The following is a 20,740-nucleotide window of genomic DNA, read 5'->3' on the forward strand; positions in this document are numbered from 1 at the left end:
AGGTGCCACGGAAGGCCAGAACACTCCCCCTCCCTGGGTCACTAATACTCCCCTCCCCTTGCATGTTACGCCCCTGCAAGATGAGCGGAGTCATGGCTTTTATGCATTCCTGCACAATGGTGTTAATATGCTCACCACTTGTTGCTGCTGTCTCCATCACCCCGCTTGGTCTTGCTGCCCTCGGGTTGTCTGTCGGCGGGACAGCCTTCCTTTTCTGCCGCGGTTTCCTGGTTGTAGCCGCGCCCTGCAGTTTGGCCGGTGGTTTCCTTATTCGTTTCCGCGCTGGCTCCTCTGTCCCTTCGGGCGGCTGATTACTCGGACCCTCTTCTGTGCCCAGCCCCAAGTGTGGCTGCAGCCAATCCGTTCCGTGCACCTCGGAGGCTGCCCGGATCTGCTTCAGCAGCTCCCCAAGTTCCCTCCTACTGCTCATGATGGGACAGCGGGGGATGGGCGGGCGGGGGTGCCCGCTGCGTCTGCTGCTGCCCTTGTTGCTCGCCTTGACCCGCTGTGCTCAATGTTTTTGCTGGTGGGCCACTGCACTGCTTGCTGACTGTCCGTTTACTGCGTCCTTAAAGCTCCTGCCGGCCGCCCCCTCGTGGCTCTGCCGTCCGGCCCCAAGCTCTCGTGTCCCCGGCGGGGTGCTGCCGCCTATGTGATGCACCAACCATGACAATGCCGGATCAGACCACGCTGCTGATTGTATCAATGAGGGAGCCTCCGCCAAGGCCCAGCACAGCTTCTGTGTCCTCGTGCTCGGCAGGCTCCGAGCCGGTGCCCTAGTGCGGTTTGCCGCTTACCGCGCTCCTCCCGCTTCCGCTTCGCCGATGCTGATGTCCGACGTTGGCCCCAGAGAGATCGGTGACTTCGGGTAATGGCTCTGCTGCGCCGGTCGTGTGCCAATTTCCACAGCGTTTCGCCTGACGCGACCCCTCTTGCCCCGGAACTGCTAGCTGCTTCCGGTTCCTGCTTCAACCGCCGCCTTCCGTCCTGCTCTCAGCGTGGAAAAGACAATGGAAGCCCAATCCCCGCCGGCGGTGGCAGAGCGGGAGCAGAGCTCGGACCTGAGCAGGGCAGCAGCGGGCTCAGGAGCAGCAGTACGGAAGTGGTGCTGCCCTGTCTAGACTTTCGGCGATCGGGGGGGGGGGGGGAGGGCAGGCTCAGGAGCAGCGGTACGGAGGTGGTGCTTACCTGTCTAGGGTCCCCCAGCTTTTGCTCTCGCCGGTCCCGCTTCGATTGATGGAGCTCCCAGTGCTCCTGGTTCTGCACGGCTCTATCCGTATTCCGCTTCCGCTCTATACTGCGGCATGCCCGCATACAACGTACGACGACTACAGCTGGTTCAGAACCAGGCCGCCCATCTAGTCTACAACTTGGCCAAATTCCATCACGTCACCCCACTCCTAAAATCCTTGCACTGGCTCCCCATCCGTGAACGTTCCCAGTTCAAGATGGGCTGGATCACTTTTCAGGCTCGGCTAGGTTCCGCCCCTGCCTTTATCTCCTCGGAGATTAAAGCCTATGCCCCCACTAGGGAACTGCACTCATCCTCCCAACATCTGCTGACAGTTCCCCGCTTTCGGCGTAAAAAGTGGGGAGGCTCAAAATTCTCCACACTCGCCCCCACCTTCTGGAGCTCTCTTCCGGCCCTCCTCAGATCCTCCACCCAATACTCTCACTTCCGAAAGGCACTAAAAACCTTTCTCTTTCTACAAGCTTTCCCACAATAATTCCTCCCTATGCCCCCCTGACCTTCGTTTTCTCTGAGGCTCAGTAGACCACAGCGCCATGAAACCGCCAGGTGTACACGCGCTTTAGAAATGATTTAAACTCAAACTCTCCTGGTTCTTGCTCGGCAGTACAGCTCCTCAGCGCTCCCGGTTCAGCACGGCTCCCCAGGAAACGCCACGACCAGGTAGCAGTCAGGGGTTCAAGGACTCTTCTTTTTGTCGCCGATCTCTCGCTGCTCGGGCAGCGCTTCGCCCCTGATTCTTCGGTTAAACTCGCCAGACAAGATTTCCTCCGCCGTGCTGCCACCGCCCCGGGTCCAAGATGCCCACTGGACTTGGGTGCGGCGTTTTTATGCCCCCCGCTTTACATCCCCGGCTAGCTGGCCTTCGCTCCTATTGGGGGGTTTGCCCTTAGTGTTGACCCCATTGGCCGGCGGGGCCCGGCGTCCCTTTGGCGCAGCTAGTGGGGGTGGGGGGGGAAGTGCCCGGACTTTCCCGCTTCTGGGGGGGTGGAGGGGTGCCACGAACTGGTCTTCCTTGGAGGAGGAGGGGCCTGGCGTGGGTTAAGGCGCCGGCCCTCTAAGCCTCTTGTAGGGGCGGCCTCTGCGAAATGTTTTCTACAAGCTAAAGGGAGATGGGTTATCTGTTTTTTTAGGCAATATATTCTTTTTTTGTAATTTTTCCTACATATTTAACTCCAAGCCATAATTTAATATTCTTGACATTACTATCATAGGCACATGTTGAATTCCAGGAGGCTTTAAAGTCTATTTATTCGAAGTGGGATGCAGGGTATTAGCCCCATAAATAAATGCAAGGCACGAAGCACAATAAAATAAAAGAGCATCTTCCCGATGCTCCAGGCTATGCCCACACCTGTTTAAACTCGCAAACACTGTGCGGTTATATTCTCTTTCACAACAGATGGTCAAAGGGCTGCAGAGAGGATATTGACGCCTCCCCAAAAAAATGCCCTGAGGCAAAGGCAACGAGGTCATTCACACATGAGCCATGTTCACTGCATCGAAATGTGATTAGCAGAAAGCAGCACTCTGTCCTGAAGAAAAAAAACCTAGAATATACTTAAACATCACGCTCACGGAAACAAAATGTCTGCACAGTATTTTAATGAAGATGGACGGAGAGAGCGGCACGTGATCATCACAATTATTCTCTTCTGCGCATGTGCGGTTTACCAGGGTGAGCAAGGGGTCAGGCTGATGTGCCTTGAAGGCAGTGGGAATGGTTCTTAATATTTAAGAAAAATGGATTTTGACATTCTGCACTGGGGAATAATTAGCCTGACCCACAATTCAACCCTAACATTAGACCGCCATCCTTCTTTTATGAATGACAAGCCGGAATTGAAATCTGGGCTTTTTTAGCAATAGGAAAAGGTAGGCTCATTCACATTACGGTTATGGCTCAGCGACCAGCACTTCATCTTAACCAACAAAGCAGCGGAGACCTCGGCTGCCAAAGACGCCTTGTGGCTTCCCACTATAATAGATTATTTAACAGGCTTAGTGTTAAGTACTAAAAGAAATCGACATTCTGAAAGTTGCGCACATCTCAGTTTGTTCTAAAGACTTTATCTCAGCAGGGAACACGTCTGATCTTGTAGTGAAAGTTTGTGGCAACAGGCGATTAACACCCAAGGTCGGGGCCCAAGCTAGGGATCAATGATCCGATATTGGCAGGCTGGGGCTTTGATGCCACGGTACCCTGCGGGTTCACAAGGCACTGTCACAGACACATGTGTAAGGTAAAATCCTAACTAATATCAGTACAAGTAGACGAAGAGCTAATCTTGGAGTTTCTCTTCTCAATATCTGGTGATGAGGGCAGAGTGAGGATGAGACAAGGCTGGTGGATTCATTGCACGAGATTGAAGGAGCAGGTTTATGCAAGAAAAGGCCCCCCTCGCGTGCTGACTAGGACCCCCTTTGGCACTCATGGGGGAGAGGGAAGGGTCAAAGGACAACCACTAAAAGGAAAACCCTTGAAGTAGAACTGTATTTGAACATTAGCTACCGAAAAGGTTCATTAACATGGCGTGCATGGGAAGTGAGGGGTGTACTGCTGGGTGGAGCAGCCTGGAACAAACGCCTGACACGAAGTGGAGCGGACTGAAGCATGGACTGAGGCATGGGCTGAGGCATGGGCTGAAGCATGGGCCGAGGCATGGGCTGAGGCATGGGCTGAGGCATGGGCTGAAGCATGGGCCGAGGCATGGGCAGAGGCATGGGCTGAAGCATGGGCCGAGGCATGGGCCGAGGCATGGGCTGAGGCATGGGCTGAAGCATGGGCTGAGGCATGGGCTGAAGCATGGGCCGAGGCATGGGCTGAGGCATGGGCTGAGGCATGGGCCGAGGCATGGGCAGAGGCATGGGCTGAAGCATGGGCCGAGGCATGGGCCGAGGCATGGGCCGAGGCATGGGCTGAGGCATGGGCTGAAGCATGGGCTGAGGCATGGGCTGAAGCATGGGCCGAGGCATGGGCTGAGGCATGGGCTGAGGCATGGGCTGAAGCATGGGCCGAGGCATGGGCAGAGGCATGGGCTGAAGCATGGGCCGAGGCATGGGCCGAGGCATGGGCCGAGGCATGGGCTGAGGCATGGGCTGAAGCATGGGATGAGGCATGGACTGAAGCATGGGCCGAGGCATGGGCTGAAGCATGGGCCGAGGCATGGGCCGAGGCATGGGCAGAGGCATGGGCTGAAGCATGGGCCGAGGCATGGGCTGAGGCATGGGCTGAGGCATGGGCTGAGGCATGGGCTGAAGCATGGGATGAGGCATGGGCTGAGGCATGGACTGAGGCATGGGCTGAGGCATGGGCTGAGGCATGGACTGAAGCATGGCCGAAGCATGGGCTGAAGCATGGACTGAAGCATGGGCTGAAGCATGGGCTGAGGCATGGGCCGAGGCATGGGCCGAGGCATGGGCCGAGGCATGGGCTGAAGCATGGGCCGAGGCATGGGCTGAAGCATGGGCTGAGGCATGGGCTGAAGCATGGGATGAGGCATGGACTGAAGCATGGCCTGAAGCATGGACTGAGGCATGGACTGAAGCATGGGCTGAGGCATGGGCTGAAGCATGGGCTGAGGCATGGGCTGAGGCATGGGCTGAGGCATGGGCTGAAGCATGGGCTGAGGCATGGGCTGAAGCATGGACTGAGGCATGGGCTGAAGCATGGGATGAGGCATGGGCTGAAGGATGGAATGAGGCATGGACTGAAGCAAGGCTGAAGCATGGGCTGAGGCATGGGCTGATGCATGGGCTGAAGCATGGGCTGATGCATGGGCTGAAGCATGGGCTGAAGGATGGACTGAGGCATGGACTGAAGCATGGGCTGAAGGATGGAATGAGGCATGGACTGAAGCAAGGCTGAAGCATGGGCTGATGCATGGGCTGATGCATGGGCTGAAGCATGGGCTGATGCATGGGCTGAAGCATGGGCTGAAGGATGGACTGAGGCATGGACTGAAGCATGGGCTGAAGCATGGACTGAAGCATGGCTTTATGTTTATGATTTGGCGGTCGATTCGTTGGTTTTAAAGGAACAATATATACGCATATTTTTAATTTAGTGAGGAGTGCGGACCCCTGCAATGCACTGCATTAAAAAAACTGTCAAGAGTATGCAGGCCTTCTGACATCTGGAAGACATGGCAGCTTCTTGGGCGTGGTCAGGGTCAGGAGGGGAAGAATGTACCTTCAAATGACAATGTATATGTGTTTCTAAAGCCTTTTGGGTACGAGAACCCCTCTGAAGGGGAAGGGTGGCTCCATGAAGGGTAATGTGTATGCGAGAATGACAGGGCACTGATGGTAAGGGGAACAATCTGCAACAAGGAATAGTTTATAATATATTTAGCACCCCATTGACACCCTGGGACTCTATTATTCACCCAGGTGCAAAGCACTAATGTAAGCAAATGTGCATGCATACTGAATGTGCCACAGGAACATTGTGGCTACGCACTGTATTAATTGTGCATTATTGTAATCCCACCAGTCATTTTTAGCAAGTGTGCAATGATAACCAGCACTATACAGTTTGAGAAGCATCAAATAACTCTCCATTACGTGAGTGTGTGTGTGTGTTGGGTGGCCCAACCCTTTATGGACCCGTGAAGGTCCCCACAAGGGTGGCTGCAAGCCTCACACAGGTTCCAGGGAGCTCCTGCACAAATCCAGTGAATGGAGTATGGTCGCACAGACCTGCTCTCGGCATGCCAATCTATGTGGTTGGCAAAGTGCCCTCTGGCACACCATCTCCCACAAGAAACAGTGTGCCTACTAGTATGAGTATGAGTACTAGTACTACAAGTAGTATTTACCAGCACCTTGCTATACTTTCCCAGACTTTGAGTGAAAATGATGGTCATAAGTTCACCAATTTAGAGAAAGCATATTATTTCTACTTGTTACAGAGTTAGCAAGATCCTTGATTCTGTATTTTATGCCTGCAGTATTTTCACCATTGTTTGAATATCCTATAATACTTTTTGAATTCTGGTCGAAGTTTGAACACCATTGTCAGTAATGGGGGTACACTTACGCACTCATGGTTGCTCTGCAGCTCCCGGGAGAACAAGTTGCTAATCTTATGTAACAAGTTATCTGGAAGAAACTTAATCTAGCCTCATATTCCTCACCTTAGAATATCATCCTGTCATCAGACTGGATCCAGAAAATCTTAAGCATTAACCCTGCAAGACGGTAGGTGGCATCGGACGGCTCTACATCAGCGCTGTAGACATCATCCACGGCCAATGGGATGCATGCAGTGCTTGTATAGAGTCACTGCAGCGCGCTGACATCAGTTTCTTTAGTGAATATTTACATGCTAGAAGCACAGAGCCACGACAGAAGACTGACTGACCAGTGTGCAGACTTTAAGGGCCTACAAGGACCATTTGTGTTGGATAAGTCCAGTTCGCTGAAAAGGGAGGATGAAAGGGACAGTAAGGAGTCTGGGGCTAGATAGAGTCTCTACCAGAAACCATTACTGAAGGTAAGTAACTTGTTCATCTGAAAGAGATGTCTAGTTGCAGATTCTTTAACTTAGGACATATACCAAAGCAATACTTTCCTGGAAGAAGGCCTGTGAACTGGCTCAGATTAAAATGTCCTGGAGGACCGAATGGGCAAACTGCCCATCATGATGGACCTGACTGTCAAGGAAGTGGAGTATGGTAAACGTGTGCAAAGATGCCCTTGTAGCACCCTGGCAGATGTCCAGGACAGGAACTCCATGAGCGAAAGCAGTAGATGCAGCTTTGGCACTGATAGCATCAGCTTGCAAGGCCTTAGAGGGTTGCCTCTTGGCTAAATCATAGCAGATGTTTTATGCAGAGTACAGTCCACCTGGAAATGGGCCCTTTCTACACTGCTTTCCCCTTTTTCGTTTCATGGAACCCTACAAAGAGCTGATGGTCCACCTGGTGTTCTTTGGTGAAATCAATAGAGAATAACAGTGCCCTTTTATGGTCCAGATTGTGGAATCTCTCTTGCTCCTTGGAGGGATTAGGCAGAGGGAAGAAAGTTGGTAGCGTGATATTTTGGCCAAAGAGGGCACAAATAAAATAGGTTAAAATGAAATTATTATCCTATTGGGACATAAGAAAAGGTTTGGGTGGAAACGTGCTGGAGAACTTGCATAAAATGTGTCACAAAAGGAGGGCTGAACAGGCAACTGCACAAAAGACAGCAGAGTTGGCCGAAAGATCACCCTTAACAGTGTCAAAACTAAGGTCTTGCCAGGATAAGGAAAAAACAAACTACAGCACTTCAAACAGAAGGTGGGTCAACTTGTTTCTCAGTGCACCAGTGATAAAATTGTCTCAACGGCAGGCATATACAGTTTTTGTTGATGGACAACTGGGTACTAAGATGACCTAAACTATCGCCACTCACTCTCCAAGCATGAAGATGGAGAGTGCACAAGTTCTAGTGCAGAACCCTTCCCTGTTTCTGCAATAGGGGATCCTCCCAAAGTGGCAGACTGATTGTCCCCAGGAGCAGGGCAGTGGTGACTTGCAAATGTCCTGTGCGTGGGAGTGGCAGTGCAGGGTTTGCTCCAGACCCCAAGCAGGACATAAGAGATGGCTTCATTGAAGGGCAGTAGGTTTTTTTGTGTGGGATACTTCCGGCAGGAGCACCTCTGTCAAGACATTATTCTTGAATACCACACTGGGTAGCTCTAGGTCAAGGACCTCAGCTGCCCTCCTCACCAGCACAGCAAAGGATGCCCCCTCCTCCGTAGCCACACTAGGAGGAGAGACCAGGTAGGTGCCTGGTGGGGTGTCCGGGCCACCGGCATCCACCAGCTTCTCCTACCGGTTGTCATTAACCAGTCAGGCCAAAAAGTCTTCATAGGAGTCAGGGTAGTTGTAAGGATTTTCAGATCCACCACAGCTGAAATCCCCTCAAGGCCTGTGAATGAAAGGAGGCACTGTTTCTAACCCGGACAGTCGTTGGGGTACAGTTGGAGTCGGTGTCAGAGCGGATTAACAGGGCTAAACTGGTGGCAAGGGCTTGTTGCAAGAGGTATACATCCCCTCTCCCTGCTGTCCCCACCTAGGATTTCATTCTCATTTTTTTGCATATTTTTATTTTTATCTAGCATTTCTTGTTCATGTTATATACTGACCTTGGGCGTGACTCACACATTTGAGTACTATCATTTGCTGTATCACTGAACGTAGTCCCCACATCATCCTCTGGAAGCACCCCATTAATCGTATGCTTTACCAATTATGTTGCAGGCTCTGCAGCCAGTGTTACTGCTTCCCCAGAAAAGTTGATTGCAGCAGCTGATGGTGAAGCGGTCTCCTTGTCTTGCCGCAATCGTTCACAATCATCCACATCGCTTTGCGATTTCCCTGTAGCGGCTGCTGTCGAACTTAGCCCAAGTCACACCCCGCGGGGGCCACGATACAACACCAGGACTGCTGCTGGGGAGCACAATTCTGCACTTCCCCTTTTTTCCCCCAATGTCTCCGTCCGGGTCGAACCCTGCAGTCGGCGCCCAATGGAACGCGGAGGCCGATGCCATGTCTGTTCCCGAGGCCGCGACTTCCACCAAAGAGCATGCTCCGGTCAAAGGGGGCAGTGGTTGCCTTTCCTCTGCCGCCTGCTGTCTTAGGTCCCATGGTGGCCACCTTAGATGAAAACAGCTGCAGAGGTTGATGATCAGTCCAGCTGACCGCCTCAAGAAACCTACTGCAGGCAAATAGCAGCTCTCCTTGCCTAAGGGCAAAATCACAGCAATGTGCGCACAACATTGAATTATGGAAAAATAGGGTGTTGGCGGTTGTAGTGGCTTCAGGCATAATTTTATCTGCATGGCGGGCGGCAGGCATAAAGAAATTGACCAGCTGGTAAGGGAGCTATGCACGGACGTCTCAATCGGTCGCCATCTTTCCCCTCACAAGCCGCGGGCAGACACTTCCATGGCAAACACCATAATTTGTTGGAGATCGTCTATAAGTTGCTCAGCTATTGCTGGAGCTAATATCTCTGCAGACTGACTCGTACATATTCACTCACACATATCCATCTGTTTAGTTCACAGACTGGTTACACCCCTTCCATATTTCCAATCATAACTTCTTAGGTCTCAATAATTCTTCCCCTGCAATGGTGAAATAGCATCCTACGTATTGGGAAGACTGTGAACAATCATAAGGCCAGGATAGTAAAGAGCTTCTACAACCTGCTACCAGGTAATGCTTTGCTGTCGTTTTGATGTCTAATGCAAAGATATTTTGTCATTTTTCCAGCCACAGTGGGAACATTCTGAATCTAGCATTCGTGAGGTCAATAGAGACTCACCTTAAAAGGCGCATGTTGTTCCATATGACGTACGAGCTGGGGCTTATGTGCTGCGGTGAAGTCACACACTGTGCATTTAAACTGTTTACCTGCAATGAAATAGAACAATATAACTGGTTTGCATGGCCATATTTCCTACCAAATCGGTATTTAAGCAGTAATGCAGCAAGGCGCCAATTATGTAAGCAGCAGTTCGGCAGGAATTGCCATCTATGGGCGTTGATTTACCAAAATACCAGCGTTCATGGAACGGCCAGCTTTCACAATCTGACCCCATGACATCACATGCTCGGCTTGATCCACCCCTTGGTTTTGCTTTGTTCGCCCTAAGTTGGCAGGGTATGCCCAGACTTGGGTCCCTTGCTCACTTTGCCACTGGATTCAAGCTAGCCAGGCTGATGAGGGGTGATTAGCCAGAAACCGGTCCCAGGATGCTTGTGTCCGGTCCAGGGAAGATATGGCTTGGCAGTTCGGGCTGGACTGTTCCCATGAGGCACAGGGTCAGACTGATTTGCATACAGCCATGTCTGAACTGGGGTGGCGGAGTGAGATAAAGAATGATGATGGATTAAACCCAGATCAGTTGTGAGTGCTTGCAATGTTCAACACTCCGTCCATCATCCCCTTTGGTTTTGCTTTGATACACCCAACAGACAACTATGATCTGACCAAGGGCAAGAGGAATGGCTACGAGTGGAAACTACTCAGATCCCTGTTTACATTCTGTAGTGTTGCACCCTTTATGACCCCCGAAACCATGGGTAGCGGTTTTGGTCAGACATTTGCTACAAGTATAGATAAAGTTCTACATAAGCAAATAACCGACTTTGAAATCCAGGGATTTGTGAATAAAGTTTTTATTTAATTTTATTACTCTTACATTTTCTAGGGTTAAGTATGCCAAAATCCAAAGTCTGCCATGGTGCACAACAGCATATACGCCTTTACATTACAAGATGGGCTTTGGGGTACTTGGGCACTATCTCCATGACTTGGCTCTACTGCAAACAAAACAACGCAAACCCATTGGTGCCATATTTGCTGCTGGTGTAATACACGAAGGAACAAACGGCATTTGTACAAATGCAAAACATGACTCAAACTTATTTCTTACAATTTGTATTGTTCGCAGTATATAAAGTAGATTTTCTCCACTGTTAAATGTGCAATACGGATCTGTGTTTGGAGCAAAACCCTTTTTTATTCAGAGCAGCAAATAATCAGTTCGCTCTATTTGTATTTATGAAGGAAACATTCAATGGTTTATTTGGTTTTGCAACAATCTCTGACGCAATGTATGTGATTTATAAACATTACATTTGTATTGATTAGTCTACAAGTTCAATTCTCGGGTTGACGTTGGGCAAACACTTGCAGCATTTTGGCCTGCACCAAACCTTGCTTCGTGTATGCCATACCTGATAAGCGACAAAGTTGGTGAAAACAAATCACACTTTTATGCACCATTGCAAAGCTTCGCTGACCTGGCCCTGAACACCAGATCCAGTTCACCCCTAAGTTAAGTGCTGTAGGTCCCTATGAATGTTTATCCCGTCAAGGATGCACCATCCAAAGCTGGGGCGAATAACGCTAGTGCCGTGGACTATACCTGGAATATGAAATGCCTACAAGTGGAAGGCCAGGTGAACCTCAAAATTACAGAGATTCAGGAGTCTGTATGAAAAATGAGTTTCTATTTCACTTCCTCGATCTTTTAGGAAGTGTCCACGGTGCCTCATATCTAGACTATTAACATCTGTTTGAAATAGACTTTGCTGCCATTGGAAACAAAGCTTGACTATGTTTCTGCACCTTGACAAGTAAATGTAAAACAGCTGCAGTTGTAGATAATCCACCATCTGCAGTATTGGTGGCAGATTTTAACAAATTCAGTTGTTTGGATGACAGAGGAAGTTGTTGAAGTGTCGGCACAGGTGCAAGGACATCTCAGATGCTTTAAAAAAATCAGCATGACATTTTGATCTGAATATGGCTAGATGTAGGCATTTAAAGACGTGCCAAATAGTGTCAATATCCTCCAGTAGAGACATCTTGGAGAAGGCAAATATTTACATCATGAACCAAGGTGACTTAAATACATGTGAAAGAATGAGTTCTTTTTTCCCATGAAAATATTCGTTTTAAAAGTTGTTCAAATTCCGGAAGCCCTATAATTTATATATAATTCAAAAGTCAACATTTTGCCTTTCCTTCCTGCGTAATACGTTTTTTATTGCTGCATAATTGAGTCAACCCGATGCATAATTTGGCACTTATGATGCATAATTCCAGTGGCGCGCTTACATTTTGAAACCTACGATTTTCCGACTGCACTCATAATTACAGTTACCATACACTAGTCGTCCCAAATCCTATCTGGGGATTGCCCCACATGGGTCGCGGGGAGAGGTTTTTTCATGAATGGCTTCTGTTGGGACATTCCTACATTGCCGGGCACCGTACAGAGCAGGGACTTACCACCCACCACGTGCAGCAGCTTGTGGCTCTTGAGGGACCCCTTGGACTTGAACTTCTTGCCGCACATGTCGCACAGGTGCGTCTTCTCGCTGCAGTGCCGGTTCATGTGCGCTTTCAGGTTGCTCTTGCTGCGTGTTGCATAGTCGCACATGGAACACTTGAAAGGCTTCAGGCCTACAAAAGTGTATGATATCAAACAGATTAAATGTGATGCCACACGGTTGAGAACAGAGTCCCAGTAATCTTAACAGTGGGGGATATACACGGCAGAAATCTTATATGGGACCAAAATTACTTCAGAGACGTCACTACTTGGATGGAACTCATAACAAGCATTAGAAATGCAATAGGTCTTGCTTTTTTTAAGTTAGAGCTATTCACATTGTAAATGGCAATGTTTTTTACCTACCAAGGGAGGAGAGAGGGAGCAAGGGTGGACTAACTGCCAAAATGCTCTCTTAGAGAGTGATTGGCCAAAAGTAAACCAAACAAGCAGAGCCTTTAAAAACAAGAAACAGAGTTGCACTATACACATGAATAAAAACATTATCACGAATGATGACAGTTTGCAGCATACATTACATGCCATTCACAAGAGAGATAAAAAAAAGTTAGACATTGAAAAATGAACGGCTACTGAAGCTGGTTGTCAGTACGACCAGGAAAAGATGACAGGGTGAATATGTGGACACTGGATTGATTTGCCACAAAATAGCACCCACGAAGCTGTCAGTGGCAGGGATTGTGTGGTAAATTACTTCTCTCCTGTTCTAAACTGAATAGCTCTGTATAATGTGGCATCATGGAATACCTGAGTGTCTCTCTGAGCTTACAGTGTCAGTTGGTCAACTCAGGCTGAGCTGATAGGAGCCTGCTCCTGGTGGGGCTAAATCTGTACCTTCTATCTTCTCCTATTCACCTATGCTAGAAGCAAGCTACAATGAAGGATTATCTACAGATAGTGTGTATTGAATTTTCCCCTGAGGCGTGAGCCGGGGGTTCTAGGCAGCTACTCGCTCATTTTAAAAAAAATGTAAACTGTCACTTATTAAATTGTTTGTTTGTACTTTTTGGACTCTTCCCTCAGTGTCCTTGAATTGCATAGCACTCTGCTTTGTGTTCACGCAGACACCCGCTCCCCACTTGGCAAAATCGGCGACGCTGACACGTTCTTTGAGAGGGTCCCGTCATCTTGGGTGGACTCCTGCGCAGTGAACTAGTTGTTTGCCATTACCGCCCCCTGGAGTATTTAAAATCGCGCGCAGCTTCGCGCGTCCAGATAGTGTGCATTGAATTTTCCCCTGAGGCGTGAGCCGGGGGTTCTAGGCAGCTACTCGCTCATTTTTAAAAAAATTTAAACTGTCACTTATTAAATTGTTTGTTTGTACTTTTTGGACTCTTCCCTCAGTGTCCTTGAATTGAATAGCACTCTGCTTTGTTTGCACGCAGACACCCGCTCCCCACTTGGCAAAATCGGCGGCGCTGACACGTTCTTTGAGAGGGTCCCGCCATCTTGGGTGGACTCCTGGGCAGCGCACTAGTTGTTCGCCTCTCTCGCCCCTACTCCCTCGCCATAAAATGGGCACCCAGCCTAGACGGCGCAGCGGGCGGGCGCAGCGGGCGTGCCGAAGTTGCGCCTAAGTTAAGCCCGTCTGCGCCCGTCCGCGACAGGTCGGGACCAGGGGCCACAACTCCTGCCTGTCCACTGGCACAGAGAAGGTATTACATTTCGGACTTTCTCCTCAGCATGAGGATTACAGGGGGAACAGGCTGTTTGCACTCATTTGCAGCTATGGATCTTCCTGCTGTCTGCCCAGTGTGCAAACAGAACCTAAATATTAGTCAGCCTCATGGTGCGAAACAAGACTACAGCATGTTTCTTTTAAACTGTAGATCTTTAGTAAAACACAGCACGGAAGTTGCCCTTATGCTGGAAGAGCGCATGCCTGACATAGTCTTTTTAACAGAAACTTGGCTGACTCCAGACTCTGATCCGATCATAGTGACAGCCCTGCCCCCAGGCTTCCAAATCATACGAAAGGACCGACCCGTGGGGAGAGGAGTAGGTCTGGCAATTACATATAAAGAGCAATATCGGTGCCGAGACATCCTGGCTCTATCCCAGAGTGCGAGAGCCTCGCATTTAGCATCGAATTCTCTTCCAATAATTGTTTCTCAGGCACTCTTGTATATCGACCGCATGGCCCCCTAAAGCAGTTTCACAAGTCCTTCCCAGCCATTTTGGCCGAACAGGTTACAACCGCCTCCAACTTCACACTATTAGGTGACCTCAATCTTCATTTTGACGCTATTCTCGATCACATCGCTACGGAACTGAGGGACGATTTAGCGGCCCTACAGTTAGACCAACGGGTCGATTCAGCCACCCACATTAAAGGTCACCTCCTGGACCCGGGTTCAGTAACTGCACCGAGCTTATGGTCGGGCTACCAATCAGTCTTCCTTGGACCGACCACTCGCTTGTTCCCCTGACCTGGACCACTCGCAAGGCACCCTTTCCTAACCCTATTGTAAGGAACTCCAGAAACTGGGCCAGACTGCCAGTAGATTCTTGGTCCACCAGTCTCGCGACCTCCTGCCCCCACCCAAATGAGGAACCGTGTGCAGCCAACCAAGAATTTGAAGATTGGATTGCGAAATCCCTTGAGGCCACTCTTACCCTTCGTAAAGTCACGCTGAAACGAGCACGAAAAACTGCTCCCTGGTTCTCTGAGGCCCTTAGGGAAAAGAAATGCCATTGTAGGAAATTGGAGAGACGGTGGCGCCTGGACTACTCCTTGGATGAGAAGTATAGAGAGGCAATTAGAGCTTACAAGGATGAGGTAAAAACTGCCCAATCAGTTTATTTTTCTGGAAAAATAATGCAAGCCAAATCCAAACCAAAGGAAATCTTTCAGATAGTAAAAAGCCTGACTAAACTCCCCCCTTCTGTTACGCTGCCCGGTAATACCATAGCCCTCTGTAACGACCTGGTGGAATTCTTCCATCAGAAAGTCCACCATATTTACTCCTCCTTTCCTACCATAATATCAGCTCCCATGGTTCAGGGACTGGATGACTCGATAGAAGCCTTATCTCAACCCCGGGCAATTCTGGAACTCTTTCCACTGCTAGAGCTCGAGTCCACTGAATCTTTAGCCCACCAAGTAAAATCAGGCTCAGCATGTGACCCCTCTCCACCAGAGGCAATGTTGTCCGTACTTCAGGTCGTTCTGCCTACCATCATGAACCTCCTGAATGCCTCCATCACATCCTGTATTGTCCGGGCCCTGCTTAAAAAGCCGAATTTAGACCCAGGTGATTTCAGCAGTTATCGCCCGATCTCCCTGCTCCCCAGGGTGAGCAAAATTCTCGAAAAGCACATCAACATCCATCTGATGGACTTTCTCAAGACCAACCAGCTGTTGGATGCCACCCAGATGGGCTTTCAACCAAGACACGGGACGGAGACCGCACTGCTAGCGGTCACAGAGGAAACCAGAAAGATCTTAGATCAGGGGGGGATCAGTGGCAGTGGTCCTCCTTGATCTGAGCGCAGCATTCGACACGGTCAGCCACAACACCTTGCTGAACCGTCTCTCGGATTTTGGAGTATCAGGCAGCGCTCTGTCTTGGCTTAAGTCATTTCTGAGCAATAGGTCGTTCCAGATCTTAGAGGGAGATACGGTCTCCGCCAGCAGACCATTGAGCTGTGGTGTTCCACAGGGCTCCTCTTTAAGCCCTGCGATATTTAACATCTACATGAGACCACTGGCTGAGGTTGTCCGTCCGTTTGGCATTAAAATCATTTCCTATGCGGACGACACGCAGCTAGTGGTCTCTCTGGCGCAGGAGGACGGCCAGTCAACACTGTCAGGGCTAATGAAATGCCTCGAGGAAGTAAAGTGGATGACAACATCATCCCTCAAACTTAACGGGGACAAAACTGAGCTGATGCTCCTGGGCCCCATAACACCCCTACACTTTGACTCCCTTTGGCCCTCAAGCCTGGGCACCCCACAGTACCTAAGGACAATATAAAAAGCTTGGGGGTATGGTTGGACAAAGCTCTGTCCTTTAGCACCCAGGCCACTAAACTTTCTGCAACCTGTTTTGGCCTCCTTAGGATGCTAAAAAACGTGTTTCCACTCTTAACTATGGAAGCCAAGCAAGTGGCCGTTCAGGGCCTGATCTAGTCCCGACTGGATTTCAGCAATGTCCTGTACCTCGGCGCCCCGGACTATACTCTGCGCAAGCTGCAGATAGTTCAAAACTGCGCAGCCCGCACATTGCTCCAGCTGCCCCGCAGACTGTCAGCTAAACCGGGGCTGCGCAGCCTGCACTGGCTGCCAGTACGGCAAAGAATCGCCTTTAAGGCAATGTGCATATCTCATCAGGCCTTCTGGCATAAAGGTCCGATAATCAGCCGTGAATTAATTTCACAATATCACCCCAGCAAAAATCTTCGCTCTAGCCAGGCTTTCCTGGCTTCAGTTCCTAAAATAAAAAGAGCAAGAGCTGGTGGCAGAATGTTCTCTCATAATGCCGCCAAGTTGTGGAATTCCCTCCCCTTTCAGCTCAGGTCCAACCCCAACCTGTCCTCATTCCGGAAGCAACTAAAGACATTTATTTTTAATGTGCATAAATAACCGTCCCCCAGTTAATACCTCGGACAAGCTGCCACACTTCTCTATCAGCGCTTGGACTCCCCAGGGCAGCAATTGCGCTTTACAAATGTAGGTTTCATTTAATTTCATTTCATTTCACTTATACAACTGGACTGTGTATCTTCCTTTACAACAATTAGGTGACGCATGGAAGTAAGGTGTAAGGACTACTAAGGAACCAAGGGCCCTACGTATCAACACATTTCCCCATTGACACAGAATGGGCAAAACCCTTTGATACTTCTGGCCCCAAAAGTCAAGGAACCAAGGACATTAAGGACTTTCAAAACGTCAATTGAAACTCAAAGGTTTCGCCCTGGCCGGCCCCACCACTGTCCTGTACCATCTGGACAGCCTACAGCCTGGGCATTTGTCACTAGTGAGCCTGCTGTCACCCTGCTATTGGCTGTAAGATTCCTACAGTGAACAAGTCTCATCAGTAACACTAAACAAGTCTCTCCGGGAACACTCTTCCCACAAGCGCCAAAAGATTCCTGTCCTGCTGTGTTTTCAGTTTTGGCACACTCTCCAAGAGAGACGCTGCGTATTAGTCTGCAAGTGGAGTTTAGTGCCTTCTTGAGAGCATCCGCAGCATTGTATGGGCCTCAAGAGTGTTCACAAAAGCGGCACTGTTGGTAAGCTCATGCGCTTATTTGGGCAAGTAATATTCAGTGACTGGGAGTACTTTGCCAGTTGTCGCAGTGACTTATTGTGTTACGCGTGGCACCTTTAGTGAGCTGACAAGCATGTATGGAAAGCCAGGGTGCAGAGTTGTGTTATACCGGCGTGTGAGACAGTTTTCTTTGCCGATTTGAATGTTCAAGATGTTACCCCTGCTCCATAGCAGTTTAGCCGCCAGCTTTCAAACAGCCCACAAGCCCAAACAGCGCGCATGCACTCGACACGCACAGACTTACCGGTCTCAAGATGCCTCCAATCTATCTTCAGTGATGTCCGGCTTCTCCGCAAGCTTCTTACTGCGGTGAACGCTTTGGTGCACGCTTCTGCTGCGAGCCACCCTGCACAGCGTCAGGGATGCGTGCCGCCATTTTATGTTCAAAAGTTTTTTTTCCCTCTTGGCAATTTTCATTGCAGTGCACACTTCTTGCCAACCGCGTTGCTAATAAAGTTTCGCCGACACCTAAATCACCCGGTCAGCTCCTGTAAGTTGCCTTACATGGGGAGTCTCCAGTTGTCAACGGATGGTGTGGCAAGAAAAGAGGAGGAAGTCATAAAGAGGTAATGAACTTTTGGCTCACGAACAGATGTGTGGCCCAGGATGGACCTTCGAAGGTTGTGACACTCCATTTCAACAGCGGAGTTCAGCGAGTGCACACAGAAGGAACTCTAGTGTTCTTTATTGTATGTTAGCAGCTGCGGGAACCCTTGTGTGGAGACCTCAAGAGAAAGATCGATCACCGGAGCCGAAAATTCCTCCTTGATTGTAATGCCTATATTAATGTTGCTTTTGTGTGTGGGAGGGGGCACTCAGTTCTTTATAATATAGAGTCTTGAGTGGACGGTTAGTGTCCCTGTGCTCCAACTCACTCTTCATGAATAGTGTTTTGTGTGCCTAAACACTCAGGTTACCCTTTTCTTTGGGGGAGGTTGTGAGGGTGTTTAGTGCCCAAAATTCAGAAATTGTGTTGTTTTAAGGGTTACTACCCTCAGACGTACCCTAGTTAGGGGAGGTTATAGCTTTTGTATCCAGAATGAGTATTTTGTGGTGTATTCTATTTAGGGGAGGTTGTAGTTGTGTTTTCCAGGGTGAATACCCTGTGGTGTACCCTATTTAGGGGAAGTTGCAGATTTTTTTTTCCAGGTGAGTACCCTGTGGTGTACCCTATTTAAGCGAGGTTGTAGTTGTGTTTTCCAGGGTGAACACACTGTGGTGTACCCTATTTAGGGGAGGTTCTGTTATTTTCCAGGATTAAGTACCCTGCGTTGTTCCCTATTTTGGTGGAGGTTGTTTGGTCAGTTCCTAGGGTCATTACTCATGGGGCATCTTTTCATGTTAACACTATGCTCCGGTTGAAGTCCACCTGCTTGGTACTCATGGCCAAGGTTTTCATGTTGGTAGGCGTTTGAGTGAGTAGCTTTTCTCTAGTGTTTAGACTTCTTCTGTTAATCTTAATGAACCGTTATCATAGTTTTCAGTGTCAACATGCCTTCTAACCTGAGGAACTTTTGGTTTCTTTCCAGAGCGTTTTTCTCTGGTGTATATCTGTTCTGGAGGTTACACTCTTCCGGTTATCTAGAGTGAATCTTACCCCTGTGGTACCTTTTATTGGGGATGTTGTTTTTCTCCCAAGGGTCAGTGTCTACACCCACCTTTGTTTACCAGGGTGCCTACCCTGTGGTGTGCCCATGTATGGGGAGGTTGTAGGGGTGACCAGCCTTCTTTGTTGCATTGGTTATCTTTAATCTAAGCCATGCTTGGTTTTTCCCTAAGGGAGGGGGATGGGGTGTGTAGTAGTAATGTTATTTGCAATTTTAAGGTATTTGTTAGACCCGGAGGTCTCTGGTTGGCACAGGTGGGCACTTGTGACAAGCAGGGACCCTCAGCTCTACGTCAGGGCAAGGGAACTACTCCTTTGAATAACCCCTGCTCACCCTCTAGGTAGTGTGGCGCGAGCAGACAAGGCTAATCCTCAGGGCGATAGTTAGTTAAGCATTCATGACCACACACAGTAAACCCACTGACCCACCACAAATGGACACCAGTCGTATGGTTGTATCAAAAATACATATACTTTATATAAAAGATAGATTTAAACAGGATTATCACAAGACCAAAATAACGTTTAGTAAATCGAGGTCACCAGATTACAATAGGCAAACTTAGTCTTTCAATGTTCGTTGGTTAGCAAGGTACGATGACAGGGAAATAAGAACATTGTGGACCCTGGATCCAATATGAACTTGAGACGGAGTTCAAGTGTACCTTGCTGGTGGAAGTCCGAGGCGTTTCAGGCGCGGCTACTTGTGAGGGCGGACCCCGAACGAGGCTGACGGTTCTCCAGAGGATCTCTCCGGCTCAATCCCCCTCGAGGAACGAGGTGGAGGAGCTAGACTGTGGAGGGTTGCGGTGATCCGGGATCGGTACAGCTCACGGGGCGAGGCGCAGTTCAGGCCTGCAGGGCGTTCTACTTCTTATCACGCTGGGTCTGACTCGTGGATCTATGAGGGGCGTCAAGTTCTCGGGCAGACGGATGCAGCACCAGGCTTCCGGTACCACGGTACGGGGAGGCCTTTCTTGAGGTGCGGCACGAGCCTTGGTATGCAGGAGCGCAAAGCGAGACAGTCGGGTACGTTTTGACGTACGGACCGTCCGAGGCTAGGAGATGCTCTCCGTGCAGATTCCGGCTGGAGAAGATGAGAGGTGCGAAGCTCGCTCCGTAAGCGGCGAGGTGACAGGAGAGCAGGCGGCCCGGCACTGAAGCGGAGGGCGGCTCAGGGGTGAGCGGGACTCTCTATGGCGGGGCGACCAGGCTCCGAGCTGTCACGACCTGAGAGAGGGCGAAGGCACCCGAGTCACAACTCTGGCGAGGGAATAAGAACTGAGGCCCAACAGCAAACGGGCACAAGCAGATAGAACCCAATGGTCCTGGGGTTCCGTTCAGGGGGCAAGCTCTCGATCAAGCCCTTGGAGATCGTTTCAGGCACAAGTCTACAAAGTCCTATCTGGTCCTTTCCTCTCCGTTCTCAGCAAGGCACCACTGCAGGCCAGTCTTACAGGACACAGACGGGTTTCCGTCCTTCAGCTTCTCTTGGTCCTTCTAGTCAGGCAGAGGTTCCTCGTGGTCAAAACTGGATCTAATTTGTAAGGAGCGGAGCTCCTATATTTATATTGCATTTCTTTTATCTTTGCAGGCAGGGGGCCTGAGCCTGGTTCAACCCGGTTCTGAAGTACTTTGTTGACAGGACGCTGCCGTCTTCTTTCAGGGTGCAGGGCAGAGACATCAGACGCTCGCAGGAGTTGGAGCCAGCATTGTGGTGGTGGAGCACAACCCTATTCAGAGTCAAG

The 20,740-nt window shown here is 49.7% G+C and overlaps 1 protein-coding gene across 1 annotated transcript in view; it reads right to left on the reverse strand.

The window, feature by feature from the left end:
- Positions 1–20,740, reverse strand: part of ZFAT (zinc finger and AT-hook domain containing) — a 933,238-nt gene that overhangs the window by 312,676 nt on the left and 599,822 nt on the right. The window contains exons 10-11 of the mRNA XM_086966254.1: positions 12,047–12,220; positions 9,569–9,657 (exon numbers count right to left, since the gene is read on the reverse strand). Of these exons, the coding sequence (XP_086822380.1) occupies positions 9,569–9,657; positions 12,047–12,220 (263 nt within the window). The remainder of the gene's footprint in view (positions 1–9,568; positions 9,658–12,046; positions 12,221–20,740) is intronic.

Source organism: Lissotriton vulgaris, chromosome 4_1 (assembly GCF_964263255.1).
Source record: "Lissotriton vulgaris chromosome 4_1, aLisVul1.2, whole genome shotgun sequence".
NCBI classification, from domain to species: domain Eukaryota; kingdom Metazoa; phylum Chordata; class Amphibia; order Caudata; family Salamandridae; genus Lissotriton; species Lissotriton vulgaris.